Source organism: Ahaetulla prasina, chromosome 6 (assembly GCF_028640845.1).
Source record: "Ahaetulla prasina isolate Xishuangbanna chromosome 6, ASM2864084v1, whole genome shotgun sequence".
Taxonomy (NCBI): Eukaryota; Metazoa; Chordata; class Lepidosauria; order Squamata; family Colubridae; genus Ahaetulla; species Ahaetulla prasina.
Window position 1 is genome coordinate 51,590,893 of NC_080544.1, and position 17,916 is coordinate 51,608,808.

At 38.1% G+C, this 17,916-nt stretch overlaps 1 protein-coding gene across 1 annotated transcript in view; it reads left to right on the top strand.

The window, feature by feature from the left end:
- Positions 1-319: 319 nt before the first annotated feature.
- The window catches only part of ABLIM1 (actin binding LIM protein 1), a 239,446-nt gene continuing 221,849 nt past the window's right edge, over positions 320-17,916 (top strand). Inside the window, exon 1 of the mRNA XM_058188298.1 lies at positions 320-586. Coding sequence (XP_058044281.1) covers positions 574-586 — 13 coding nt within the window. The 5' untranslated portion in view covers positions 320-573. The remainder of the gene's footprint in view (positions 587-17,916) is intronic.

Here is a 17,916-nt window from a genome sequence, read left to right on the forward strand (position 1 = left end):
TACTGGCGGGCGTTCTTTCATTGTGTGCACCTGGAGGCGCCCCTCCCCTTTCAAAAACACCGTGGATGCCGGTAGTACCTGTTGCTTGCTCGATGCAAGCGGAATAAATGTCCTGAATTGCCCTCAGATAAAAACCAAAAACCAAAACCAGACTTGGCTTCTTTATCCGGCTATTAAGCCAGAATTCATTGCGGAATGTTCATACTGCATGAAGGAACGAACACGCAAATCGCCTCCCCGCTCTTCCGCAGGAGGCCCCAGCCACGAATCGGTGGGCCGGCAAAAGCGCTTGTTTTTTAGCCAGACCCGACTGGTGCTGCAGCGCCTGGCGAAGCGGCAAATGGCCCCGCCCAGGCCCAGCCGGTCGCTGCTCGCAGTGGCTGCAGCGGTCGGCTGTTGTGCTAGTTCGCAGCGCTCTCTCGCTTTGAGACGCAGACAGGTACCGCCCTCTCGCTCGCAGTCCCGGCGGCACATGGGGAGATGCTTCTCGGCTGCGCCCGGTTAATGCCGGGGAGGGGGCTTCGCTTCTTGCGCTCGCCGTGGCCGCCGCTTCTCTCTTGGTCCATCTGAGCCATGTTCGCCAGAGGTGAGTGAACATCTGGGTCGGGACAGGAGATTGGATCAACATCTTTTCAGCCAGCGAATGCTTCAGATAAGGCCAACTCTCCGCCTCTTTCGCATCTTCCTCTCCCTGGGCCGGTAGTTGCATTCATGTATCCCTTTCTCCCCCTCTTCTCCCCCTTCCACCTTTCCCTGCAATAGGCACCTGCTGTGCCTAACAACTTCTTTCTGCCTCCCCTTTAATTTTGCATTTGTCTTTTGAGGGAGGCGAAGAAGAGCTGCGCTTGAGAGAGCCTTGAAGTCAACGTTTAACGTTTAACACCACAGCTGTCTTTTGTGAGTGCGAGGAAGCCTGGCCTGGCCTGGGAACCTACCTACCTTCCTTCCTTAGGGGTGGGGTGAGATTTTGCGTCCACCCCACCCTTCTTGGGACCGGTGTTTTTATACAGTGTTGATGGGAAAACTCGGGGATTGATGCACCAAGATATTTAAAGCTGCAGTGAATCCCTTTGGGGAAGAGGGAGGGAGAATGGAGAAAGGGGGAAAAATTCACAATCACTTTGGAGATTTACCAGGTTGTCTTTTTTTTCCCCCAAGAAGAAAATCTTTTTTGGGGAAGAATTTGGGAGGTAGAATTTTGCACTGATAGAAAGTGAAGGAAAATATCAGAACAATACTACTACTATGTTCCCCTTTCTGAGCTAGGTGAAGTAGCTAGTACAGTGATTTTAGTCAGTTTAAGCCTTGTAGATACTTCTTTTAATGATGTGTTAGGTATTATTGAATAAGGGGCTTATTCTGGAAATGCGTATAGTGTTTATTGATGTTGAAGTCTACAAACAGTTTTTATTATCTGGATATAAAAATACTATAATTTTAATGTATTTTTCAACAGAAGTCCTTTGCACACTTTCCTTGCACCTGGTCGGAAATCCTTTTGAATACAGATGCATAGGATTGTAATGTAAAGAAGCCCAGATGTAAAATCCTTCTTTTACATCTTCTTTTAAGATCTGTCTTATGTGCTGTGTTATAAGGACAGAAATGATTTCTTTATTCTGAGAAATCAGTGCATTTGATATTTCTAGCTGCATTGTGTACACTTTATGTAAGATCTTTTAAGTGCAAGTACTTGTAAAGAAATAACAAAACCAAAGATATGTTTCTCTGATTTCCACTGTGCGTACTTGCTTTCTTTCACTCATACTGTGATTGTTGTTTCAATAATAATTGAGCAAGGTAGAATCTACCCGTGACCAGAACAAAACTGTAGAAATCTGCAAATACCGATTTGTCTGCAAATTCATGGGTGTGGCTATGCTTTGAACTGGAAAAAGAAAAGGTGGAAACATAGGAGGAACTTTGCATATTCTGATCAGATTCCTTAATATTGCCTAGCTTCCTTTAAGTTTTGTGATGTCATAGTTCTGACTCATCTTAAATTTAAAAGCACATTTAGTTAGTTTATTTTTGGGGTGGGATGCTCAGTGAATTCCTCTTGATTTAAACAACTTGCATATCAGCGACTCCAAGATCTCAACCTTCAATTGTTTTATTTTTCTGAAGAAATGTCTGTTTAATCCTTGAATGGAGAACCTTGTGCCACTTTTCATTTCTAAAATCTATTCCTAGCTAACTGTAGAATTGCAAGACCATGTTTAACCATTGCAGATACCATATTGTAAATTTATTGTAAAATAGGGGAAATTAAGCAGATTTTATTACTAGAGAGGTGAGTACTCCTGTTCTCTTTTCAATGTTTTTGCATTTTTGCAAGAAATAACTGGGGGAAAGCATTAGATGTCATGTGTTATGCTTCTCAGCTGTCCAACATACTGGAAATATGAAGTTCAACCATGCATATCAACATTTTTGTATAATTTAGTCTTTTAGGGCAAGTTTGGGAATGAAGGTTTGAAAAAATATTCAAAATACTGAATAACTTTAAAATATTATGATTATAACATAAAGAATCACATTAGGATGTAGTCACTTTGAAAGCTTTAAGGCACGGGTGTCAAACTTGATGCGTCATGTTGCTGTCACATGGCATTTCACGATGTTTTTCCAATTCACGGAGCTGGGGTGGGTATGGCCTGCGCATGATGCATCTGGCCTGTGGGCCGCCAGTTTGACAACCCTGCCAAGGGAATGGCTTTGGTAGCTTTAAATATAAAAGAGTTTAGAAAGCCAAATATAAAGTATCATCTTGGAACCATTTTGAAAGCAAGGGCTAACTGCAGCTCCAAAGAGTGCATATTCAGCGGTTTGGGAGATAGCTGTTAAGACTTTGGGAAGCAGACTGTAAAATTCAAAGCAGATTTATATTGGGAGCCCTTGTTGTTTTGCTATCAGGCCTAACTGATTATGGTGTTGAACAAGAATGGTAGTCTGTGGGACATTTGATAATGCATCTTTCTGATGATAATGCTGCTTCTTGCCTTAACAACAACACTCATTCAAAAAGAGAAATAATAGTATATAACAACCAGAGAAATACTATTGCATATCCATCTTCTGTGGTCTTTGGCTGCCAATTCCATTTCGATTCAGATGTAAGTAAGAGTGATGTATTTGTTCAGTGGTCCCAGGTATTCCCAGCAAGGTGCATAAACACAGATGACTATTATGGAAATTGCTTTTATTAAAGCTATATATCATATCTATTTTGATATATATTATATCAAAAGGGACGCGGTGGCTCAGGGGCTAAGACAGCTGAGCTTGTCAATTGAAAGGTCGGCAGTTCGGCGGTTCGAATCCCTAGTGCCGCGTATAACGGGGTGAGCTCCCGTTACTAGTCCCAGCTTCTGCCAACCTAGCAGTTTCGAAAGCACGTAAAATGCAAGTAGAAAAAATAGGCACCACCTTTGGTGGGAAGGTAACAGCGTTCTGTGCGCCTTTGGCGTTGAGTCATGCTGGCCACATGACTACGGAGACATCTTTGGACAGTGCTGGCTCTTCGGCTTTGAAACAGAGATGAGCACCGCCCCCTAGGGTCGGCAACAATGTAAGTGCAAAAGGGAACCTTTACATTTACCTTTTAAAGCTATATTAGTTAAAATGGTTAATTTTTGTGCCAAGATATATTTTCATTCTCCAATTATATGCACTTATATGTATGGTCAAAAAGAGGGCTGGGAAAATATTTAGAGACCCCTCACATGCTGGACATAAACTGTTTCAACTCCCACCCTCAAAACGAGGGTGCACTGAAGACTGGAACAACTAGACACAAGAACAGTTTCATCCCGAAAATCATCACTCTGCTAAACAAATAATTCCCTCAACACTGTCAAACATCATTCCCATCACCCATCTCTATCCACTTATAACTGTATGATTGTAACTTTGTTGCTTGTATCTTTACGGTTTATATTGATATTGATTGTTTCCTGATTGCTTATTTGTACCCTATGACTATTATTAAGTGTTGTACCTTAGAATTCTTGATGAATGTATCTTTTCTTTTATGTACACTGAGAGCATATACATCAAGACAAATTCCTTGTGTGTCCAATCACACTTGGCCAATAAAAAATTCTATTCTATTCTATTCTTAGCAGAACCACCAGACTGAGGTTTCTGCAAATATAGAACAAAAACCATATGATCTCTCAGGGTTTGGTTATATACCAGAATGCTTAGAACCCCTCTTGGTAAGAGTACTCAAACTTTATTAAAATCTTCTTAGTTGCCTATAGATGAGATCAGAACTATTTGGGATGCAATCTTTGACAGAGTCAAATGGTAATTTCAGTTATCTACAGACTGTACAGAAAGACAATTTAAAAATTGACGTACTATTGGAAAACTGGTTTTGTACGTTTTAAATTACAGTTTCTTGGTTTACTTAGCTAACCTGGATTGGCATATTGCCCCAAACCAGGTGCCTGGATTAAGAACTGGTAAACTCTGCCATCTGGTATTTTCATTTAACACGCTGTTGTAGAAGACAAAATAACGCAGCTACTCTAGGGCTCTGGTCCCTTTTATTCACCCCTATTGGTATATGGAAATGGGGGACAGAAATAATAGTTTTACTAATGTCCACTTTGTCCATAATGGTTATGACCTTAATTAGATCACCACTTTTTATTTTACAGAATTACATTTTAATTTTTTTTAAAGTCAAGGACGTGACGACTAGCTAGGAAGTTTGTGAAAATGAACAATACTATTATGTGACGGTTGCAGTTGGCATATTATCTGGCTACAACCTGAGTTAATGGTTTATCTGTAACTTGTGCAAAATACATCTTATAATAAGTTTAACTGTGTCATACTGCCCCTTCTGTCCAAGTGAGCAACAGAATAAATATTGATCAAGGCTGAATAATATACAATTTAAATAATGAATAGTACTGCAAGCCAATCAACTTCCTTGAGGTTTTCAGAGAAAGAAGAAAAGTACACAACAGGAATAGTTGATTTAAGCATAAGCTTCCTATAGGTATATCTAAGCAAGAAAATGAGTTGGCAGGGCTTGATAGGATTCCCAGCAAAATGCCATCCACAAATGTGTTCCTATTTTTCCAACCCAGTGGCTTAGATTTGTAGCTCCATCTAAGGTTTTAATTGGGTTTGTAAATCTGCCAACTATAGGAATTGAGAGTTATATTTCTTCACAGCAGTGCTACTACTTATACATAGTTTCAATTGGGATGTCCCTGGACTTATGGCTATAAGTATTGATCACATTTTTATAGTTGTTTCACCAGATATCCAGGAAGACTTCCTATGTGTAGTTGTTCACATATCAATTATGTCAACTAATCTCACAGTTTCATAGCTAAGAAGCTTATGATGGGAAAAATAAGTTCTGGAATGAAACTATAGTATGTAGTAGTATAGTATTAAAAGGGAAATTCACTTTCTTGTTGATTAAAGATAATCTATTGTTTTAATATGATAATTGAGGATCTTAAAATGACCATGGGTTTACACTCCACGCAAGCCTGGAAGTTTAGCTGATGTCTTTCAGTGAAGGGTTAGCAACATATCTATAAGCCTAGGGTATATTTTTAGTAGTTATGGAAGGGAATTATATTTTATAATTCACAGTTCCTTAAATGGAAAGACAGCATTAAAGATACACTACTACTACAACATCAGCTAACAATGGTTGAGGCTGTCAGAAGAGCAAGAGCCAGAACTCTGTATCTCCTTTGACACCTTGAAGTGATAAAAGAGGAGAAGCAGGAAGAGGAGCAGGAGGAGGATCCTCAAAGCCCAGTGGCTTAACATGTTTTTCAAAGCGTTAAATACTTGGAAACATAGTGAAGTTTGTCATCTTAAATGAAACAACTAAGCAACTAATTATTCTGTCCCTTTAGCTGTTATCAGAATTATGTTTAGTTTTTAAAAACAAAGTATGAGATAGTGTAATAAGAATATCAGGAGGATGGCCAAGGAGAAAAGAACTTTGCACATTTCCAATAATAGTTGTGTTAATTGTATATACAGAACTTTTCATATTTGAGCTCCAGAATTAAAATCAGGTTCTATCATTATCAGTGCTTTTGATAATGTGTTTTGATGGGTATATATTTGTCAGTTCTACAAAAAAGCAGAGTTTATGGAGATTGTGAAGGACCAATGTCCTATGATTGATTAGGTTCCCCAAACATGGTATTCTTTAACCAGTTTCCATAGCTTTTAGCCAGTAGGCAGTGATGGCTAACCTTTTCCGGACCTAGTGCCCAAAGTACGCACATGCCCGAACCCCAAAATGTAATGCTTGTGCAGTCCCCACACATGCACCCCACACCTGCGGATGCGCATGCTGTCCCTGCATGTGCCCCACCCCCATGCATGCACGTGTGGCTCCAACATGTGCTCCGCCCCTGTGCATGTGCACATGGGTGCGTGCCCCCCACATGCGCTCTGCCCCCGCACATGCACAGCAGGGACCCAATGACCAACTGGATGGTGGGAGGCGTGCACGCATAGGCGGCAGAGCTGAACTGAGACGATGGCTCGCGTGCCCACAGAGAGGACGCTGCATGCCACCTGTGGCACATATGCCATAGGTTTGCCATCACAGCAGTAGGCTATTCCATTTTTAACTGTTTTGGGAAGAATGCATGAAAATATAAATGCTGAAAAAATGATGGAAAGGCATGGAAATGTTACAAATGGAAGATATTGACATATGGACGCTTAGTAAAATAATGTGATTAATGCAAGACTATTAAGAATAAAATCATAGCCTGGATTAGTATTTTTTGCAGAATTTGTTAAATTATTAGATTAATTTTATTATGTGATTGCTTTTTAACGTTTTATCATGAATTAGAGCCACAATTTGAAGGCTATGTTAAAATATGGCTTTCTGAGGGAAAAAAGCTGCTAGACTTAACAAAAAAGTAACCATTTATCATATTTATTGATATATTTATTTTAAAAAATCTCTCTTGTTTTGGTTACAAGCTCATTGGAATTCCTGAGGAGAAAATTACAAATGTCAGCATTAATAAGTACCAGAATGATTGTGAGCTGCTAGTTTCCTGTGATTGTCTGTCTGTACAATGAGCCTTAAGCTATTTTGAGTGCTCATGCTTCTGTATGATTTTAAAAAGAGAAAATAAACTTAGCTTGTGGCTAAACAATTAGCAGTTTGGTTCTATGCATGATTACTGAAAGTAAGTCTCTTGGACTTAAGTGTGTGTCACTCCTAGGAAATTATATACAGAATTGTATGACTGCCATTGGCATCAGCTTGGGCAGGTGTAAAGCCTCCCATATGTTCCTTAAATGGAGGGAAGTTACCCGAATCTAAATTAATCATAATGCTATGCTTCACAAACAATAGAGACAATAACACAACAGTAACACGAGGCAGCATGATCTAGCTGCTGCAACTAATCATGTGGTTACCTGCTTATGACATTGCCAGTGCATAAAGACAGCTGTTGGCCTTTTTTTGTGTGTGTGTGATGTTTAAATTTTGTGCATTTACACGTGGATTGTATGAATAGGTTTTCTTATTTCTGAAAGGTTGTTACAGGGGCCCTGTTGTCTGTAATTTGAGAACGCGGATATGGAATAAAAGACTTAAATTATAAGACGTTATTTAACAGTGAAGCCAAATATGAGGAGGGAAGATGAACTTTCTAGTGCTGGATATGTTCAAGAAAAGAGTAAAGAACCACTGGTTAGGGATGACTTAGTTTCTATTTTTGTGCTGCATAGCTGAATCTATTTTATTTTGAAACAAAATTATGGGCAGGTGGGAAAAATGAAAATGAAAAATGACTACCACCACTGCTGAATATATTCCTTGCCACTTAAAAAATAAATTTAAACAATGTACCCATTGGTCCCTATTGGAGTTTGAATATCCAATAAATAACAATTAGCATGAAGCGTGGCAGTTTAAAGGAAAGGAACTTAGCCATGGGAGAGATCGGAGTCTGACATTCAAAGTTTTTTAAATTAACTCTATCAAGCAAAGTTAAGCTTTTCAATGTTTTGATCTCAAAATGTACTAGGTAGGCACAATAATTCCAATCGTGCTTTTTATAATTTTGTGAACAAAAAACTTAAAAACTCAAGATCCATCCCACCACTAAAAGAATCTAACGGCAAAGACTGTAATGATGAAACAGTTAAAGCAAACCTCTTTAACACATTCTTTGGCTCAGTCTTTGTTAACAGTGATGGGTCATATCTGACATTCCCCAATCGTACCAACAATGAGTACAACGACTTAACACATATAGACTTCACAGAAGATAATGTTGAAAAAGTTCTTCGCAACCTGAAACCATCTTTATCTATTGGGCCTGATGGACTATGTGCATACTTCTTAAAAAAACTTTCCACTAATATAGCATAACCCCTAAGCATAATCTTTGATAAAGCTTTCACGACCAGTTCCCTTCCCAAACTTTGGTCTCTAGCCAATGTCATCCCTATCTTCAAAAAAGGAGACCCCAGCCTAGTTGAAAATTACAGACCAATCTCTCTATGCTGCGTCACCTGCAAAGTAATGGAATCTATCATCAACCAATCCATTACCCTCCAGTTAGAAACAAACAACCTACTCTTTAATAAACAATTTGGTTTCAGAAAAAAATTATCATGTAACTTACAACTTCTCCACTGTAAAAACATATGGACTACTAATCTTGATCAAGGCAAAGCTATAGATGCAATCTACAAAGACTTCTGCAAAGCTTTTGACTCAGTAGTACACGATAAACTTCTCCTAAAACTAAAATCCTACGACCTCTTTACAATTGGATAACTGCTTTCCTGTGAAACAGACAACAAGTGGTCAAAATTGGCAATGGTCTATCAAATCCTGTTTCTGTCAAGAGTGGCGTTCCTCAAGGCAGCGTTCTTGGACCAATGCTCTTCATACTATACATAAATTTTCTCTGTGACCATATCTCAAGTTATTGTGTTTTCTTTGCTGACGATGTCAAACTATTTAACACCACCAACAATACTACTACCCTTCAAAAAGACCTTGACTTTGTATCCGATTGGTCTAAAACTTGGCAACTCCAAATCTCAACCAGCAAATGCTCAGTCTTACATATTGGAAAAAAGAACCTAAACACTAAGTAAAAGTTTGATGGACATTACCTTGCAGATGACCCCCACCCTGTTAAAGACCTTGGAGTTTTCATATCAAATGATCTAAGTGCCAAAGCCCACTGCAACTACATAGCAAAAAAGGCTCTAATAGTTGTAAACCTAATCTTGCGTAGCTTCTTTTCCAAAAACACTACACTACTAACCAGAGCATATAAAATATTTGCTAGACCAATTCTTGAATACAGCTCGCCTGTCTGGAACCCATACCACATTTCTGACATCAATACAGTTGAACGTGTCCAGCAATATTTTACAAGAAGAGTTCTCCACTCCTCTGAAAACAACAAAATACCTTATACCACCAGACTTGAAATCCTGGGTTTAGAAAACTTAGAACTCCGCCGACTCGGACAAGACCTGTGTTTAACTCATAGAATCATCTATTGCAATGTACTTCCTGTTAAAGACTACTTCATCTTCAATCGCAATAATACAAGAGCAAACAATAGATTTAAACTTAATGTTAACCGCTTAAATTGCAGAAAATATGACTTCTGTAACAGAATCATTAGTGCTTGGAACCCTTGACCTGACTCTGTGGTCTCTTCTCAAAATCCCAAAAGCTTTAACCAAAAACTGTCTACTATTGACCTCATCCCATTTTGTGCATAAGAGCACAAAAGTACCTACCATTCCTGTCCTATTGTTTCTTTTCATTATATCAAATTAATATAGTTATTGCATACTTTTGCTCATATATATGCTTATATGATATGTAGTTATTTTATGCTGATGCTTGTGTATACTGTTGTGACAAAATAAATAAATAAAAAAAACTATAACAATGGGAATCTCTTGCTTCTGAACTCCTATTCATCAGTTGATGAAGTTATAGGAGTGAATATAAACAAGATGGGCCCATTTTAGTTTTCTGGATCTCAAACTGAGTGTTCTTTTCTTTTTTTGTAATATACTTGCACACATGAACATATAGAATCATATAGAACAACAAAAGAAGCATCGTGGGAAGTCAATACATATTGGAACAGATCTAAGGTCCTAAAAAGCTAGTTTCAGTTCTTGGCTTGCATGCATGTGTGAATTATCTGTACAGAAAATATACTAAATTTAGGAAGCTCTCTTTAAAAACAGGAGACAGAAAATAATAACTTCTTTCCACAATAATTTGTTCAATAAGTCTAAAATAAGCATCCCATTTTAAAAATAAATTATTTTGTAGAAAAAGTCTTCCTTTGCAGTAGTGGCGAATGTAAGATAATAGTGTCTTCATGTAAGATAAATTTAATACAGCATATAAGTACATCTAAACATTTTCTGTTATTGTGGCTTTGTTCATTAATACTGATACTGAGGTCTGCATACCGAGGTCTGTATCATTTCTAATTTCATAAAAATATAACCTGCTGGAGTGAAGTAATGCAATTCAGTAACAATATAAGCTTATACCCTATGGTCTTCTTTATACTATGAAAATACCATAAAACCATGTTTTTTTATTTTATAACCATGTTTTATATTATATTTATATTATAACCATGTTTTTTCTTTATTTGTACTTTGCCAGTTTTTCTTATTTTTTATCAGGCTGTGCTGATCAAACTAAGATGGATTTTTCTAATGAGTCCTTTTGTCTATGAGTCTGTCCAGCTGGCTGTATTGCATAGCCATCCATTTTCAAATCAGGGATGACCCCGTTATGTTATAACTGTGATTGCCTTTTTGTTTTCAACAGTAAGATATGATTCACGATCAATTGCATAATTTTGTCAGCCAGATGCCGTGCACATGGCTTTGTTTCCTATTTATAGAGCCTTAATAGTATGAACAATTTTTGATAGTTATCTTTAGAAAATTCTTCTTTTTGTCATTTCCTAGTAACAGATATAAGAGATAAGTGGAAGGAGTTGGTGTGAGAATTAAAGTTCTAGGCCCGTGATGACGAATCTATGGCATGCGTGCCAGAGGTGGCGTGTGTAGCCATATCAGTGGGTACGTGAGCTCAGCTCTGGCGTGCATGTGCACGTGCATGCCAGCCAGCTGCTTTTTAGGCCTTCTGGGCCCACCAGAAGTAGGAAAACAGGCTGTTTCCTGCCTTCCTGCCCTCAAGGTGGGGGGTTGGTCGGGAAGCTTGTTTTTCTCTCTCACCTGGCCCCAGAGCCTCTCTAGGAGTCTGGGGTTTGGGGGTGAAAATGGCCTTCTCACACACACACACTGGAGGTGTTGAATATATATGTATATTCTGGTGTCCAGCTTTGAAAAAAATTAAAGTAATTATATTATCTTTTTTTTTCTAAAGGGCATAGGTGGAATCCACATTGAAGATGACTATGTTCCAGTAAGAAATTCTGCTGTTTTATGTTAAATACTGTGAATAATTAATTCAGGAAGCTATTGCTAGACTTATGGCATTGGATAATTTCAAGTCTAAATCCAAATTTCCTTTTCTGATGAAGATTTTTCAGAAATACCCTGTTTTTCCGAAAATAAGACATCCCCTGATAATAAGCCCAATCAGGCTTTTGAGCACATGGCAATAAGGCCAAGCGCTCATGTCAAGGTTCAAAAAAATATAAGACGGGCTTATTTTCAGGGAAACATGGTAGTTATCCGGAAGCTTTTGAAGCTCTTTAAGTCAGATTTCAGGCATGACAAAGTACTGAAATAGCACTGATCATACTTTCTTGGTGATTCATGATTCAAAACACAGAGCACAAGTTTGAGGAAGAGAACTATGTCTATTGCAAAGATCATTCAATGCCTTTTTTGCAAGAGAGTAGAAACACACACACAAAATCTGATTTCCTGATAAACTTTGGGGATGCTAGTCAGATCCTCATCCGTATCCATATCCTAGGATTATTTCTAGGCTTTAGGAGTGGCAGCAGAACTAGGAAAATCATTCTAGGAAAATTGTTAAGATGGAATGCAGAGGTAATCAGGCCAATGTCCTGACTGAGAAAGGAACATTGAGGTTTCTCACCTAATTACATTATGTTGCAATTACCTTGATAAGTTGCACTAGGGCAACTTACCAAGAACTGTTCTTTGTTTCAAATGGGATGGCAGAGAGAATCAATTTGTCTCTCATAGGATGAGATAGAGAGGAGATGGGTTTGACCTTAGTCATGTCCAAAGGATAAGGAGGAAAAAGAGTGCAGCTTCCATTCTGCTTGTTATATCTATCTTCTGCCCTGCACATGGTACCCATTGGACTCACAGGGATATTGTGATGGTTCTCCTTCCCCCAAGATAACTTCAGGGGTGAAATCTAAAAATTTTCCCTACCGGTTCTGTGGGCGTGGCTTAATTGATGGGAGTGGCTTGGTCAGGGGGCCAAGTGGAGTGACCAATAACAATAAATAATAAAAATAATAAACAAAGTACACAAAACAATAAGAGGTACCAAAAATCAACTTTCACACTTTACACACACACAACACAACACAACACAATACAACTGACTCACACACAATGTAAAAGCAGCTACATTTCACCCAAAATGGCCCCTGCAACAAGCAGGAACCTCACACAGCCACAAAAAGGCCAAAAACCAACTTTCACAGTTTACACACACACAAAACAGAATACAACTGACTCACATACAATGTAAAAGCAGCTGCACTTCACCCAAAATGTTCCCTGAAACAAGCAGAACCTTACACAAACACAAAAAGCTCAAAAACCAACTTTCACACTTTACACACGCAATACAACACAACTGACACACACACACACATACACACACACAAAATGCCACATACAGCTTTGTGAGATTTTGTGTGTTTGTGTAGTTAGACTGAAACACTATAGAAACACACCAAATCTCAGAAAGCTGCACAAATATTTTATTTTATTATTTTATTTTATTTATATTTTTTAGATAAAAGCAGCTAAATTTAAAACTTCCTTAACTTTAAATTGCTGTCTTAAAAAAACTCCTTAAAAAAACCCAATTAACTATTTTTTAAAGCTTCCTTCCCCAGTTACTTACCCAATAGAAGGCAGGCAGATTGAGTTGCTCACCGATGAGATTGATTGCAGGCAGGCACATTCAGTTGCTAGCTGATGCAATTGATTGCAGCAGCCGAAGCAAGGCTTAGCGAGCCCGAAAGAAGCAGCAAGTAGGCAAGTGGGGACAATTGCATGGGCATGGGTGGGGGCTGTTGTAAGAGGTTGTAAAAAATAATTTTAAAAGCCTGTGATGATCAGCCAACTCAGCTGGGATCGCCAGAGGAGCCTTTTAAAAGCTTTTTTTTACAACCTCTTCAACTGAAGAGGTTGTTAAAAAAACCCAACTTTTAAAGGGTTCTGATTATCCCAGCTGAGCCACACAATCATCAAAGGCTTTTTTTTTTTTACTTTTAAAAGCATTTTTTTGGCTGAAGAAAAAATGCTTTTAAAAGTAAAAAAAAACCCAAACCTCTGATGATGGCATGGCTCGGCAGGGGGCGGGGCCAGGGATTTTTGCTACTGGTTCTCCGAACCACCTGCCACCATCAGTACTGGATTGGGCAAACCGAGAGCATTTCATTCTTGGGTAAGTTCCTGTTGATGTATTTGTATAGATCCAGCTTGTATACCAATTGTATCTATTCTGCTTGATTGCTTGTTCCTATACCTATTGATGGTTGGTCCTATAAGGCAGAAGCTATCTAACATGTCGATATCTTCATTGTTAATTCTGTGGTTGGTTGTTTTATCCATTTTCTTAATTTGGTCTGCTTTATATTTTAGTCCCATTTTTTCACTATGGCCTTGAGCTTTAGTATTGGTGCTTGGATATCATTTGCACTTTCAACTATCATGGTAGTGTTATTAGCATTAGCAAATCAAATCCTGTTATCAAATATATATCGAATCCTGTTCCTGTCAAAAGTGGTGTTCCCCAAGGTAGTGTTCTTGGACCAACACTCTTCATACTATACATAAATGATCTCTGTGACATAATCTGCTTAAGACAGTTATGATAAATAAATCTAAGACAGTGAAAAACTGTGAAAAGATACTGTTTGAAGTAGCAAAATGACAAGAAAAAAGCTATATATCTATTACAAGATTATTGATTATCCTCAAAATTGTTTACAATTGTTAATAATAGCAAATGCATTCATAAATAAAAATTAATTTTGATTTATACGTGGGTTAGTTGCCTTGAATAGTGATAAATAAAAGCAGTTGAGTTTGAAATAATGTAACAGTTTGCCTGGAAAAATCGAGGACAGTCAGTCTTGTATAATCACACAATTCCCCTTTTGTCCCATGATATTTGTGGTACATTGATTATAAAAGAGTGTTAGTTGAATTGCAAACATATATGGCCTAGTTGACTAGGAATGTCATCTGGCCATATCCAATGAACACATTCTCTTTGAGGCAGAGGATATTTTTGATTTTGATCAGTATGTAGAATGCAAATATCAAAATTAGCTATACAAAAACATTCCAGGAATGAGTTATTTAATCTTATATTAATTTGTATTAGGGTTAAGCCCATTCTGTCCAATCAGCATGTATTAAAAGCAAACTCATCTGCATTTCATTCTACAAACAACTTTTATTAAAATAAGCATTTCATATGTTACTTTCATTATTACATGCATTGTTGGTACACTTTTTAGAGATGGAAAACTGATGGAAAAATTGATAATCTGAAATATGGCTTAATTTTCTTTAGTTTTATCACAGGCTCATAATTGATTTTAGTGTGCATGTTTCATCAGCTGGGACATTGTGAGTCCCAGGTGTATTGTCCAATGACTAGGCATGAGAGCTCTTTGACATAAAAAGGACATGTTGGTAAAGTTGCCCAGCCATTCAGTTTACAATTGCAAAGAACACTGATTCACACATAGCTCCCTATGTTAATTACTGAGTCTCTTGGCAGCCATGGCTGCTGTTCTATTTCTTCTTCAGTGTAATTAATTATATGGCCTGAATCAAAGGAAGAAGCAGCTGCCTTTGTTGGAAAGAAGTGGAAATCCCCCCCCCCAAAAAAAACCCTTCTGTGTCCATAATGTTCTTTTTCTATGAAAAGGTGAAAGGCTTTGCTTGCTTTATTTCATCATGTCACTGAGGAAAATAAGCATTAGGCAAAAATATACGAGGTTCATACCTTTGTTTTCATTTGTAATCATCACAAAGGATTAGTGTTTGGATCTGGAGTGATAGAAATTTTCCTATTTCAAGGCAGAATGAGAATGTCTTTGCAGTTTCACTTAATGCCAGTATTTTTCAGTTTTGGTCTGGGCATTTGCTCAACTTGAATAAACTGTGATATGAAGTCCATGCTGAATTTTCTCATTTGTCAACAAATGTCAGTGTCAGGGGGATTTGTGAAGTTGTATACAATGTAAGGACGCTGGTTCCCAGCACTCTCTCTTTGATTTATGCTCAGGATAATCCTGCTAACAAATATCATGGAGACACTGTAGTTTAGGAGAAATCAGAAATACACACCAGCAGGTCCCCCTGTGGATTATGCTAATTGTGAACAAATTAGTCCTGAGTCAATGTAAATTTATTTATTTATTTATTTATTATTTAAATTTTTATACCACCCTTCTCCCGAAGGACTCAGGGCGGTTCACAGCCTGATAAAAAATACAAAATAATACAATATAAATACGATTAAAATATAATTAAAAAACTTATTAAATTGGCCACGGTTAAAATGTAGAATAAAAATCCATTAAAAACCCATAAATTTAAAAACTAACCCAGTCCAGCGCAGATGAATAGGTGAGTTTTAAGCTTGCGACGAAAGGTTCGGAGGTCCGGAAGTTGACGGAGTCCTGGGGGGAGTTCGTTCCAGAGGGCGGGAGCCCCCACAGAGAAGGCCCTTCCCCTGGGCGTCGCCAGACGACACTGTCGCGCCGACGGCACCCTGAGGAGTCCCTCTCTGTGAGAGCGCACGGGTTGGTGAGAGGTATTCGGTAGCAGCAGGCGGTCCCGTAGATAGCCGGCCCTATGCCATGGAGCGCTTTGAAGACGTTCACCAACACCTTGAAGCGCACCCGGAAGACCAGTAAATATTCAGTTACTTCTTAAATCTTTACCAAATAACATGCAATCAATGAGATATTTCCAGATTATATTAACAATGACTCCTAGAAATCCATTAATCTGGTTCTATTATAATTGGAATTACATTTTGAATTATTTTACCCTAATTTTCTCTTTAAAATCTATATGTAATTTACTTGCCTAGTTCCGGTTGGACATGAAGAGTAGATGGCTGGTTGGTATGGTATGGTTGGATGGATGGTAGGTCATTGTGAAGCAAAGATATGCCTCCATTCTCATACTGCTAATGATCACAGAAACACTGAATGTTCTTATTTTATTAAAAATATTAAGCTGCCCAATAGCCAGAGCTCGCTAAATGATTTGCAATATACAATAAAAATACAATTTGGACAAAAACATATACAATAAAATCAAGTAAATATTTATTAAAATATTTAAACTACCGAGACAATTTTAAATATTTATGATCGCTTTCATAACAAAAGTAAATTTTCAATGTCTACTTCTAGAATTTTTTATTTATTGTGGTTGGTTAAGAAGCTATAGTCTCATTCACATTTGATTTTCAGCAAGGTTATACCAACAAGTGAATGAAAATTACTAGGAATTACAACCTGTTTTGTCTTCTTATATTCAATTTCCATAAGGAGATAAATAAAACAAGTAAAGGTGCGTAATCTTTGAATTCTTGTCAGTGCTGAACAGCTGCAGCTGTCTTTTTTCCAGTTTGTGCAGGCTGCTGTTCATCCAGTGGTGCTGACTTGGGTGTGTCCAGTGCTTCCTGCACCGCTTCACCATGCTCACCCATCCCCAACATTTCAGGCCTTGGCTCCTCTGAGTTATCCCTCTCAAACTCATCAGCCTCCTCCTCTTCATCTGAGGATCCTCTTCATCTGAGCTATCATCCAAGAGAGCCATCATAATGAGATTGTTTCATAGTCTAACTTTTTTTCTTCTTGGTCACATACTCCCAAAGCAGGTTCTGCTTTTTTTCAGATCAACTGTTGATCTTGATCTGCATTGGTTGCAGTGGAAACTGATCAACTGACGTGTTGCCTGAGCATGACATTGTGAGCTGAGAAAGGGTGGCTGGCCCAAAGTCACACAGCTGATTTTCATGCCTCAGGTGGAATTAGAACTCACAGTCTCCTGGTTTCTTGCCTGATGCCTTATACACTAGACCAAACTGGTACTAATTTCACAGTCTAGCTTTTATATTGTAACACATGTTCTGAAGCAGTGTGCAAGCAGCTTCTTGTACATATCTAACCTTTATGTCCATTTAATATGAGAATGCCCATTTTGATTGTCTTACTAGTGTGAATCAGGCCAAAGAATCATCACATTGCTATGCATTCTTGAGGCCAAGTAGGCATGACTGGAATATGATGACGCATCATATTCTGCAGTTAGGAACTGCCATAATAACGGTACCATATTTCATAATGGTATTGGCAGAAAACTCAGGAAGTAAAGAAAGGAGAAGCTCATAATAAAAAGTGGGTGATATATAAGAAATGTTTGCTTGAGGCAATTGATGTGTAAGAAATGGTCCTTCACTAGTAATATTGGAATAACTTTCTCTAGGTAATTGGGGGGAAATCCTTGTAGATATATGCTTATTTTGAAGTTTTTCCTTAACAAAATTCCCTGAAAGCTGAAATGTAAAGTATTTTTCTATATGGCTCATGATAGGATCTGGCAAAGCTACAGAAGAAATTAATTTCCAGTACTTAACTGATGAGGAAGGGAGAATCTTAA